This window comes from Cricetulus griseus, chromosome 8 (assembly GCF_003668045.3).
Source record: "Cricetulus griseus strain 17A/GY chromosome 8, alternate assembly CriGri-PICRH-1.0, whole genome shotgun sequence".
NCBI lineage: Eukaryota > Metazoa > Chordata > Mammalia > Rodentia > Cricetidae > Cricetulus > Cricetulus griseus.
The window spans coordinates 97,171,588-97,184,746 of record NC_048601.1 but is presented as its reverse complement, the minus strand read 5'-3'; the positions used below and the strand labels follow the sequence as shown (position 1 = coordinate 97,184,746).

General features: G+C 37.1%; 1 protein-coding gene across 1 annotated transcript in view; it reads right to left on the bottom strand.

Moving 5' to 3' along the window:
- The window catches only part of Kmt2c (lysine methyltransferase 2C), a 193,961-nt gene that overhangs the window by 57,818 nt on the left and 122,984 nt on the right, over positions 1-13,159 (bottom strand). Inside the window, 5 exon segments of the mRNA XM_027428523.1 lie at positions 1,995-2,163; positions 6,793-6,923; positions 9,183-9,302; positions 11,566-11,694; positions 12,549-12,761. Of these exon segments, the coding sequence (XP_027284324.1) occupies positions 1,995-2,163; positions 6,793-6,923; positions 9,183-9,302; positions 11,566-11,694; positions 12,549-12,761 (762 nt within the window).

Below are 13,159 nucleotides of genomic sequence, written 5' to 3'. Positions count from 1 at the left end.
TGCTATTCTAATCTTCTAACTCTGTTCTTATAAAATTCTCACCTCTTAGGAAATTTTATGTAAGAAACACTTGCATCAACATCTGCTCCTGTCCTGTTTCCCCATCCAACTCAAACATTATCCTCACAAAATTCAAGCCCAAGTAACTTCCATTTAACTCAAATGCCATAATATTTATAACATTTTGAAATACCAGTCTTTATAAAATGTTTACAACATATGAATAAGAACTAGGGGCTGGAGAGATGGCTCAGCAGTTAAGAGCACTGGCTACTCTTCCAAAGGTCCTGAGTTCGATTCCTAGCAACCACATAGTGGCTCACAACCATCTGTAATGAGCTCTGGTGCCCTCTTCTGGCATACAGGAATATGTGCAGGCAAAAACATTGCATACATAATAAATAAATCCTTAAAAAAAAAAATAAAGAGTACTTAAAAACAACAAAAAAAAATGAAGCAAAGTTTTTTTTTTTTTTTTGGATCTGGTAAGACTAAACAAAAGCACACTGTCTTTCTAAGCACACTTCTTTGCTAAGATGGTGTAGTATCATTGTTCATGTGCCTGAGAGGAGGCAAGACTGCCTGCAATTATTTCAAGGAAGTCCAACCAAAAGTAAAAGCTTGCACGTGTTGCCCTTTGGTATGTAGGACAACTCTAAAGATATAAATCTTCAGATACTCAAGTCCCATAAATTAGACATCTATTTTTGTTGGCCAGGTGGTGGTGGTGCACACCTTTTACCCAGCACTCAGGAGTCAGAGGCAGAAAATCAGAGTTTGAAGCCAGCCTGATCTACAAAGAGTTCTAGGATAGGATGGAAACCTACACAGAGAAACGCTGTCTTAAAAAACCAAAGAAAGTCAATTGTATTTCATGACAGGATAATGCTGGGAGAGGACAGGACAGAATACTGAAAGTCATTATTCAGTATACTGTTACTTAAGATTTTTTTCTAAAATGAGTTTATAAGCTAAAAGACTAACAAATGACAACAAAAAAGCATGCAAGAAAAATATCATTATGATAGTACGGTGAGTCTAGAAAAACAAAAACATTGCAACTCTTACATATCCAACAAAGTGCTTAAAGCCCTCAGATATAAAAACTTAAAAAACACATGTGTTTCTTCTCTTTCTGACACTTTATTTTTTTTCTTAATGAGCCAGGGGGATCTCTGGCTGTCCAGGTTGCCTTTGAACTCACTACATAATGGGGTAAATCTTGAACTTGATCCTTCTGCTTACACTTTTCAAATGGGAATATAGGCGCATGCCACCTCCTCACCAAGTGTGTGTATTTGTTTGTTTAGGTTTTTTGAAGATAAGACCTCACTATATAGCTCTAGCTCACTATATAGACCAGGCTGGCCTTGAACCTTGAACTGTTAATATGACTGTGTCTCCCAAGTACTGGCACTAAAGGTGTGCACCACTATACTCAGAATGACTTCAGGAGTTTGATAGTGACAATAAATATACCCCAAGACATTAATCTATCCCTACCCCTTATTACAATAATGCACAAACTGGCACAAATGGTCAGTGTTGAGAAACTACGTGTGCACCTGTCACTACATCTACAAACAATTCCTAACTTTGGATATTCTCTGTGTATCCCAGGCATTCCTTGAACTCGCTTTGTACACCAGGCTGACCTGGATATTCATGAGCCTCTGTCTCTCAAGTACTGGGATAAAAGACGTGCACAACCACTCCCGGCTTCATTTTGTGGTTTTTGACACAATTGAATTTCTTTGGGCTGTGCAATTGACATCGTCACGGGTAAAGTATAAGCAAAGTTTTCTCTCAAAACTCCTGATTTTGGTGATTATTACACCGGTAGGTTAATATGACTGACAAGTTATTTGAAACATCTGGTAGAACAGTCCACAAAAAAAAAAAAAAAAAAAAAAGCTACATTTACTGAATATAAAAAAATCTAGAAAGTAAATGGCATGTGGCAAAAGAAAATACCTGTGAGTTAATCTACGTACCCTGAGTTCCAGTTTTTGCTGAAGCAGAAGATGAACTCAGTAGCGGATCTGATGAAGGATCCAAGAACCCTGTTTTATATGAAAGCCGAGCTGCATCTTCTGACAAGTGATCTAAGCTCAGCTTGTTTTGTCTGCTGGTATCTAGAAGATCTTTTCCGAAAAATGCTTCCTAGACAAAGATGAACACATAAGAAAATTAGTTCTAAAATTCAATAAAGCTAACATTATCCTGTCATCATTTTGACAAGAAAAGCTTTGCATTTAACAATTTAAAAACTAAATACAGAAATATACAAAGATCCTATTAATTTTGTATAGATTGTGTTAAATTAATTTTGAAATCTTTCTCAAAAACAGAATTAAACAAATATAAACACATGGTCAAATGTGTTTCTAGAAACTGCAAAATAATTCACTTTTTCAAATAACTAAAATTTTAAAACTAATATATGTTTTAGTGTTATTGACTCTTTAATTCACTGCACAGGCATAGGCACGGCGTCATGAATGCCATCAGTATTTACAGACTACCTGCTGAGGATAACACAAGATTCCCATCTGTCACTTTACAATCTGCAGTGATCCCATGCTGAAGCACATAACCACATCAGAAGACTCACACTATGAATCTGAAGGACTTAGGCTGCTGGCTTTCAGTTTATCTACTTAGATGAACACTTCACCACTAGAGGAGCAGTGATTCAAGTTGAGTTTTTCTCAGACTCAAGTTCAACAAAGACCCCCCCCCCCCAAAAAAAAGACCTCAGGACTTCCTTTCATTTGTTTCTATTCTGTGGCCTCTCTGATTAATGGAGTTTGCATAAATACAAGGTACGCAGGCTTTTATTTTTGGTTGTGAGCCTAGCCTTTAATGGTGGAACCATCTCTCTCGAGCCCTGGATACAAGATTAACTCAAAACAGTCAGTACCCCTACTATATACAGATGACAAACAGGCAGAGAAAGAATTCAGAGAAACATCACCCTTTACAATTGCCACAAACAAAAAAAATACCTTGGGGTAACACTAACCAAACAAGTGAAAGACCTATATAGCAAGAACTTTGAGTCTTCAAAGAAAGAAATTTAAAAAGATAACCAGAAAATGGAAAGATCTCCCATGCTCTTGGATAGGTAGGATCTACATAGTAAAAATGGCAATCTTGTCCAAAGCAATCTACAGATTCAATGCAATCCCCATCAAAATCCCAGCACAATTCTTCACAGACCTTGAAAGAACAATTCTCAAATTTATATGGAAAAACAAAAACAACCAGGGTAGCCAAAAAAAAAAAAAAAAACATGTACAATAAAGTAATGTCTGGAGGCATCACCATTCCTGACTTCGAGATATATTATAGAGCTATAGTCCTGAAAACAGCTTGGTATTGACACAAAAATAGACAGGTGGACCAATGGAATCAAATTGAAGACCCTGATATGGACCCCACACACCTGACTTTTGACAAAGAAGCTAAAATTACACAATGGAAAAAAAAAGAAAGCATCTTCAACAAATGGTGCTGGCATGCACAAAACTTAAGTCCAAATGGATCAAAGACTTCAACATAACCTCTTAGAAGAGAAAGTAGGTGGTACCCTGGAACGAACTGGTACAGGAGACCGCTTCCTGAACATAACACAAGTAGCACAGTCACTGAGATCAACAACTAATAAATGGGACTTCCTGAAACTGAGAATCTTCTGTAAGACAAAGGACACAATCAACAAGACAAAATGGCAGCACACAGAATGGGAAAAGATATTCATCAACCCCACAGAGGGCTGATCTCCAAAACATACAAAGAACTCAAGAAGCTAGTCACCAAAACACCAAATAATCCAATTAAATGTGGGGTATACAGGACTAAATAGACAATACTCAATAGAGGAATCTAAAATGGCTGAAAGACACATAAGAAAATGATCAGCATCCTTCGCCATCAGGGAAATGCAAATCAAAACAACTCTGAGATACCATCTTACTCCTGTAAGAATGGCTAAAATCAAAAACAATGACAGACACAAGGTGAGGACCAACATCTGAAGTGGTTCTTTGAATTCTCTGTATTCAATTACAAATGACACACTTGCACAACCCAATGTGAAAATTGTATTTGTCTATAATAATAAAGAATGCTTAAGAGCATACAATACTTTTAATGTAGCCTCTCTGTTGCTTAGATTGTTAGTTGGTGTCATCTTTGTAGCTCTCCAGACATTTCTCTAGTGCCTGATTTCTCTTTGAACTTATAATGTCTCCCTCTATTATATTATCTTTTATCTTGCTCTCTTCTGTTCTTCCCACAATTCAACCTTCCTGTCCCATCATGTCTTCCTCACCCCTCCTCTTATCCCCTTCTCATTCTCCTAGTTCTCGATCCCCTACCTTAAATGACCTCTATAAACATTATAGGTTTAAAGAAAAACCAGGCACTAGGGAAATGTCTGGAGAGCTACAAAGATGACACCAACTAACAATCTAAGCAATAGGGGAGAGGCTACCTTAAATCCCCTCTCTTGATAATGAGATTGATGACTAATTCATATGCCATCCTATAGTCTTCATCCAGCAGGTGGTAGAAATAGAACCAGACACCCACAGCTAAACCTTGAACTGAAATGAAATCCAGTTGCAGAGAAGGATGACGGATGAGCAAAGGGTCCATACCAGGCTAAAGAAACCCACTGAAACAGCTGACCTGAACAAGGGAAAATTCTTGGACCCCAAACTGATAGCTGGGAAACCAGCATGGGACCGATCCAGATCCCCTGAATGTGGGTGTCAGTGAGGAGACCTTGGAAATCTATGGGGCCTCTTGTAGTGGATCAATACTTATCACTACCATAGGAATGGACTGTAGGAGCCCATCCCACATGGAGGGATACTCCCTGAGGCTAGACACAAGGGAGTTGGCTTAGGCCCTATCCCAAAGGATATGACAGATGTTGAAGACCCCCTATGGAAGGCCTCGCCATACCTGGGGAGCAGAAAGGTTATGGGATGGGTAGGGTGTTAGTTGGGGGGGCAAGGGAGGGAGAGGGACCTGGGATTGACATGTAAAATAATTTTCTTTCTAATAAAAAATACGTTTAATGACCCATGATGACTTTCTTGATATTTGAAATTTATACTATATTAATGAATTTGGTAAGCTTTACTTTTTATGGTTTTGATTTTTGTTTGTTTTCAAGTCAAGATTTCTCTGTGTAACTGGCTGTCCTGGAACTAGCTCTGTAGACCATGCTGTCTTTGAACTCAGACATCGGTCTGCGTCTGTCTTCCAAGTGCTGAGATTAAAAGCATGTGCCACCACTGCCCTGTGAAATTGATAAATATCAAAGAGAAGCTCCATATGGTTTTCAACTAGACATTTTGAGTAACTCCAAGAATGAACTACAACTACAGAGTACAGGCGTGGGACAAGAGTTCTTTATAGACACATGATTATATGCATGCACTGTGTGGCACGTGAAGAATCTAAGAGACAACTAGTAGAGGTCAGTTTTCTCCTTCCTCAAAGTGGTTCCAAGGATGAAGCTCAAGTCATCAGGCTTAGTAGCAAGAGTTTTTGCCTTCTGAACAATCTCAACAGATTAAGATTCAGCCAGGTTGTGGTGGCACACGCCTTTAATCCCAGCATTTGGGAGGCAGAGGCAGGCAGATCTCTGTGAGTTCAAGGCCAGCCTGGTCTACAAGAGCTAGTTCCAGGACAGCCTCCAAAGCCACAGAGAAACCCTGTCTCGAAAAACCAAAAAAAAAAAAAAAAGGGGGGGGGGGTTTAAGATTCAATAATTTTAGAAGTTCCTTTAAAACCTATGGGGCACCTAGTAATGGAACAGCATATACACCCAGTGTATGAATGGACACTAAAAGCTCATTCCCCATAGAGGGATACTCTCAGATAGACACATCAGGGAGGGGTAGGCTCCAAATGATGTGACAGACTTTGATGATATTCCCATAGAAGGCCTCACCCTTTCTATGACATGGAATTCTCCCTAACAGGTTTTTGAATTGTTCTGTGACTTAATGTTTATGGTAGAAACTAGAAAGACTTGTTTTCTTTTTTTATAGTCTACATTTACTAAAAATATTTTAATAATATTATAATAATAACAACTACTGTTCATTATACTCAAGCATGATAGCAAACACCTTGTAATGTCAAAACTTAGGAGGCTGGTTCAGTAAGAACAGGAGTTCAAGGTCAGTTTGGACTTTATAGCAAAACCCTGTATCAAAAATTTACAATAATTTTTCAGTTTCCTTTGGATTAAGTCTCTCATTATCAAGTTTCTGTATGTGGTAAGAAATTATTAAAGCTATGATTTGGGCCGTGGAGAACTTTTTCAATTAAATTAACTGCAATAAATCATATTAATATATAGAAATATCAATAGGTGCCAGGTTTGGCATTTGAACATGTATGAATGGTTTTAAAGAAGTATTTCCCATCCTGAAAGTGTCTTTTGGACAACAGCACACTTAAAACCTAGAATGAATAACTGAGAAAGAGTGAAAGAACAAACTTTACAGGGTTGGAACTCAGCTCAGTGCAGGATAACTGCCTGTGTTCACAAAACTCTGGCTCTGCTCCCAGTGCACACACCCATTCCTTCATGAAAATACAAAAGCGAATATTCATTCTTTGATGTCGTCAAATAATGAATGTCATTAATGACAATTGGGGAAAAACTACACAGAATGAGTAGAATGTTCACAAAAACATACATAAAAAAATAATACATTTCCTAAAGTAGCAAACCAAGCAATAAAATATGAAGCAGAACATTACTTGTAAATAAGCAGGAAAGGTTTCTTCAAGCTTATTTTTCCTTTTCCGGTATCTCTTCTTTATTTTTTCAGTGCTTTCAGCAACAGAAACGGACTCATCAACTAGAGTATCTGGTAACTGCTCACTCCAGCCTGGAATAAGAGACAATTATAAATATTTGGCACTTGCTTTCCATAAGAATACAGTAATTTCATAGCTTACCACTATGCATTGTTAGGCATAAACAAACAAGCTTTTATAACACTCAAAGATTTCTAAATGTTAAACGCCTTGAATATTCCATTTCATATATATTTAGCATTAGTATAATACCTATCCTTTCTTTTTGGGGGGTATGGGGTGGGGTCCCCTGGCTGACCTGGAACTTACTATGTAGACCTGACTTTTGCTTTGAACCACCTGCCTCTGTCTCCCAAGTGCCGGGATTAAAGACATACAACACAAGGCCTAGCTCCTTTTCTTTCTGAATAACTAGCATTCCCATGCAAAGTAAAAACGTGATTTCCTAAACAGTACATTTACAGATTTCAAAGGATAAAAACACAAGATATTCAGAATTACAAGGAAATAGCTACTCACAAACTCCTAAAGAAAATTCAGTGGATATGGGTAGCATCTTTTTGAAGAAAACTCAGCTTTTTTAAAAATAGAAGTACAACCACACCAACCCATTAGAATCACCTCTGCAGTACCGATAGCAAGTAATTGTCATGGAATTTGACATTTGTCAAAAAAGCTAAAAGTAAATGCCTCCCCAGAGAACTCATAAATGGAATATAGCGCTAAAGTTTATTGCTGTAAAACAAAATAAAATAGAAAACAAACAAACCTGAATTTGTGTGTGGGGGGGGGGGCTAGCTTTAAGCTGGAGGATTTTATCATAAGTAAACCTAGGAAAGTAGGACCTCAAGCCTGAAAGCAAATTTCTGAAAGAAATCAACTTCAAATAAGTTTTTAAAAATTTTAAACATTACCCCCCACCACACACACACCTCGACAAATATGATGGGCTCACACCTATGAAAGCCCCCCCAATGTATTTTCTAGAGGAGAAATAAAGTATGTCTTTCACATATAAACAATTAAATACTGTAGCAAACACAGAGGGTGATCAAATAGGCAAAGGTTTCAAACGTTTTATATTACAAAGCAATCAATTATACGAAGAAATAAAAGACAATTGAAAGTAGAAGGTCTAAAATGAGATTATAAAATAATTAAGAATGAAAAAAGTAACACAGGAATAAAAAACAATATTTGAAGTAAAAAAATTCAACAAATGAATTTGCTTTCACTTTATTAGAAACAAATGAAGACACTGAACAAAAAAAAAAAACAGGTCTAAGGAAAGTATATCTGCATAATTGAATACAGAAAATACACAATAGTTTCGTTAAACATAATAATTATTTAATTAGGGATTATTAAACCTATGTTAAGTCAAATCAGAAAATTCTTGAAAATCACTACAATTCTTCCTAAAAATAGAAAGGAATGTCTGGTTTTTAAAAAATTCATTAAAGTTTCAAAGTGAGGGGGAGACTATCTTTTGCAAAGGAATACTATGAATACATGTTAAAAAATATCACAAATTTCTTCCTATCATCTTAAAACATTTCAAAAATATATAAGCATACAGCTGTGATCAAAAGTGATGACAAGCACTTTTTTGTTTCTCAAGACAAGGTTCCTCTATGTAGTCCTGACTGTCTTGAACTAGCTTTGCAGACCAGGCTGCAAAGATTTGCTTGCCTCTGCCTCCTGAGTGATGGGATTGAAAGTATTTGCAATCGCCGCCTGGCCAGGGCAGCTTGAACAATGACTTAGCTTTTTTCTTAAGCAAGGGTGACAAATTGTACTGATCCAATATACAATACAATCCTTAAGATTTGTTGGGCTACCCTGTCACTTTCAATTAAAAACCTCTGTTTAAATTGAATATTTGTAGAAAGTACCTGACAAAACTAAGTTGGCTAATAATCCCTATATTCTTCTTATTAGCACAGCAAACATTTAATTGGAGGGAGTGGTGAGGGCTTAAAGTGCCAAAGAAAAGGTGAGGAGTTCAGCTCATCACAGAATGTGAGCTTAGCACTGCAAGACCTTGGGTGCCACCCATAAAAATAAATGGAAAGAGGGAAATGACTGTATGTGCCACCAGCTGAACTATAAGATCCCACCCTCTCCCTCCCCACACCACAAACACCCTAAAACAAAACACTCAAAACTCAAAAGAATACAGTCTGATGGATTGAAACCATCTATAGCATTCAAATTCATCCTTCCACCAAAAAGTACAGGTGGTATGTAGGAGCACCGTTTTAGTGACTGTTCATTCTAACATATCATCAATCCCAAAGAGTTACATCAAAGAAAACTCAGTACTATACCATCATCTCTGCTGGGCAACTGTTCAGATATAGAGCCCGAAGAATCTTTTCTGATCACAGATCTTTTAGCTTTTCCTTGTCCCGTTCGACTTCTTTGTCGTACCATAAATCCACCAATACCTATATAAAATAGAAATCACATAAAATGATAAATAATTCTCTCGAGAATTCTACAGTAAGAAGAATGGCTTTGTCTTTAAGGTGAACTTTTTTCTAAAATAAGTGACATGATATATATATATATATATATATATATATATGTGTGTGTGTGTGTGTGTGTGTGTGTGTGTGTGTGTGTGTGTGTGTGTGTGTGTGTGAGTATATGGCATACAGGCCTGAGTATATGTGTGTGGGCACACGAGTATGTGTGTGTGTGTGTGTGTGTGTGGGTACATATGTGTGCACATATATGTGTGCATGGGGAGGCCATAAGCCAACCATTAGATTTTATCCATGATCTCTCCCTACCTTAAACACTGTGGAAGAACTTTTCACTTGAAACCAGAGGCTGCTGAGTCAGGATCACTTACTTGTCTCTTATGTCCTGAAGACATGGATTATAGTACATAGAGGCCCACCAAACTTTTACATAGGTGCTGAGAGCCAAACTCTGATCAGTCCATGGCAAGCACTTTACCTATTAAGCAATCCCTCCAAACTTAAGAATCTCATTGTTGTGTAAAATACAAGATGTTCGAAGTAAAAATAAATTTCAAAGTCACTGTTTTCACTTACATCAAATAGTTAAAACTTGCTTAGTATATGGGAAAAGCTACTTGCATTTCCTCTTCTAGATAAGATCACAGTACAGACTAAATGGAAGATAGATTTTGAATATTAAGAACTGACACACCTCTATGTCCTATGTTATAGCTCCTGAGAACAGAACAGCAGACCAGCATGAATGATGAGGATGAAAACTGAACAAAAATACACTAACACTCATTGGTCAATAGGACTTCAGTGGTATTATCTAGCTATTCCATGTCAGAAAAGCCAGAAGTCACATGGCACATGAAGCTCTGTAGCTAAGAAAACAAAATATGGAGCCAGACTATAGAATTCTGCCTACTATCTAAACTTGGGCAAGTTATTTTACTTTTCAGTACATTCCCAGGTAAAATAAGTAAAACACATAACACCTCCCCATATCATAAGTATAAGCAAAATGAAATCGGTAAAAATAGTCAGCAATTTTAACAGTGCCTGGCATTAAATCCTATAATCATTTGTTATGATCTATTTGTCTAGTAAAGTGCTTTGCAACACCCCTCAAATAAAAGGATGCCACCAATGTATGGTAGAGAAAAAAGAAAAGACAGAATAAAACAGCACTAAAGTTCTAAAGGAAATATGCTCTATCTAAAAACTTAAGTATACTTGGAAATATAAAAATTAAAAAGACATGAAATTAGTTGCTAATGACAGATATAGTCCCATCCATACATAAGGACGGTGTCACTAAAGGTCTTAGAGAACACAGATGGAGTTCTTACCTATTATCTGAAAGGAACGTAGAATGTTCTTAAAAATAAAATACAATCCACCAAAACAGAGATTGCACCAATCTAATACTTCATAACCAAAAACAGACATTAATAAATGATCATTTAAAAGCCTACAACTTCAGAAAAGCGATTTCAATAGCTTTTTTTTTTTAACTGTAAGGTTAAAGAAAAAAAGGGGGGGCAGCTTTTTCCCTACCCATGAAATAAACTGGGAAAGTAAAAATTAAGGGATAGAGAGACAAGTGGTTGAAAACACTTCTGGTAGAGGACCTGAGTTTGGTTTCCAGCGCCTACACGGCATTTCACAATTCCTTCTCACTCCAGTTTCAGGGTGTATGATACTCTCTAGTGTCCATGGGCTCCTGAATGTATGTCGTGGACAAAAACTCACAGAAGCTCACACACATATTTATAATTAAAACTGAACTTAAAAATTTTAGAGGAAATTAATTATCCATGTTATGAAATGCACGACAAATTCAACAAGGTGTTTTGTTCACCTTTGTTCCTGCATAATTACTTAAGTTTTAAAACATAAACTAGCCAGACGATGGTGGCCCACACCTTTATTCCAAGCACTCCAAACGCAGAGGAAGGCGAGCCTAGTCTACAAAGAAAGTTCCAGGACAGCTTAGAGTTGTTACACAGAGAAACACTGTCTTAAAAAAACAAACAATAACCTATTAGAAATGAATGCTTAAAACAGAACTGATGATCCAAGTGGGGGTGGCAAACACATTTAATCCCAGTACTCTGGAGGCAGAGAGGCAGGTCCATCTCTGAGTTCCAGGCCAGTGTGGTCTACAAAGAGGGAGGGAGGGAGGAAGGGAGGGAAGAGGGGAGGGGAGGGAGGGGGGACTACTGACTTAGTCTACCTGGTCTATATGGTTTCCTTTTCCTCTTTTTTATGGCATCCGTCACTTCCCCTCCCTTAGTTTCGTCATCCACAGCTTCCCGCTCAGGACTAGATTCCGATTTTCCATCACAATCCATGAGTTCTCCTTCTGGAAAAAGGAAATGTACAGATGAAACTGGAAGTCTATCAAATACAAAAATAGACAAGAAAAAGCAAAAAAGAAGAAGAAGAACAAGAACAAGAACAAGAAGAAGAAGAGGAGGCAAAGCAAAAGATCCACCACGCCATTCCAATCATGTATGCCTAATGTGTATCAAGAGTTAAGAGAGAATAAGTGCCCCAGGATGGTGATAGGAGTCATGCTGCAGGACCCAATTGTGTTCCCAGGGAGTGTAAGATGCTGATAGAAAGAGGAAACAAAGCTCAAAAAGATACCTATAAATCAATTTTTCAAGCAATCTCGCCTTTAACATCAAGATATAAGATCCAAGATTTACCTGTCTTCTTCACTAATATAATTTACAAAATTTGTTTTATAAAACACATCCAATAAATATTACTGAACGACAAAACATGGCAGGAAAAAGATTATGGCTTTATTTCTGGGTCAGCTAAAAAAAATCACTCCAAAATAGACACTAAAAGTGATCACTCTTGGAAATAAACAAAGCTACTCTGTCCGATACTTTGCTGCTACTAAAATAATTCTGTTGCCTCACAAGTTCAGATAGAAAAACTTTATGATATCTATTCTGATAAAGAAAACATTTAGGGATTCACAAAGATTACAGGGGGGCATAGGATGACATTCCAGCTGACTGAAATGAATCACTCTGAATGTCCTCACTTTACGCTTCACAAACACAATACAAGAAAATATCCAAATCCAAGTCTAAGATCATCAAAGAGAGGAGTTTCTCATCCAGAGGTACCTTAAGAAGTATGAAATTATTTTATACACTAATTCTTACACGTGTCCCAAGGAAAATAAATGAGTATTACCTCGACTATCATCCATTTCACCATCTCTTGAATGCTCTGACTGGATGTCTGGAGGGGTCTGAAGGACAGCCACACTATTCTGATTTATAATCTTCAATTTCAATTTTGGTTTTGTCCGTTTTCTTCTTGGAACTGTAACTGTGAGGCTCTGTAACTGAGTCATCCCTGATTCAGTCAAACATACACCATCCTGGGTATAGGTCTTAGGTGGATCTAAAATTACAAAAACCCACGAATACAAAATTAAGTTTTTACTTGAAATTGACTGATAAGTTGATTAATATACCAAAATCTACATGGCAAGAAAATACAACTAAACATCCATTCATCAAATATCTACAAAATGCATGAACTGATGATGTTCAATTAACACTGAAAACAGGCAGAAATTTTATAAAGATCTAACACCCTCAAGTACAATAATATATATAATATTATAATATATGAAAAAGCCATAGTGAAGCCACTATTTTGTATGCTAGCTAAAATATTAATAATAAGATCATAAATTCTGTAGACTCAAACCGGGCGTTGGTGGCGCACACCTTTAATCCCAACACTCGGGAGGCAGAGGCAGGCAGATCTCTGTGAATTCCAGACAAGCCTGGTCT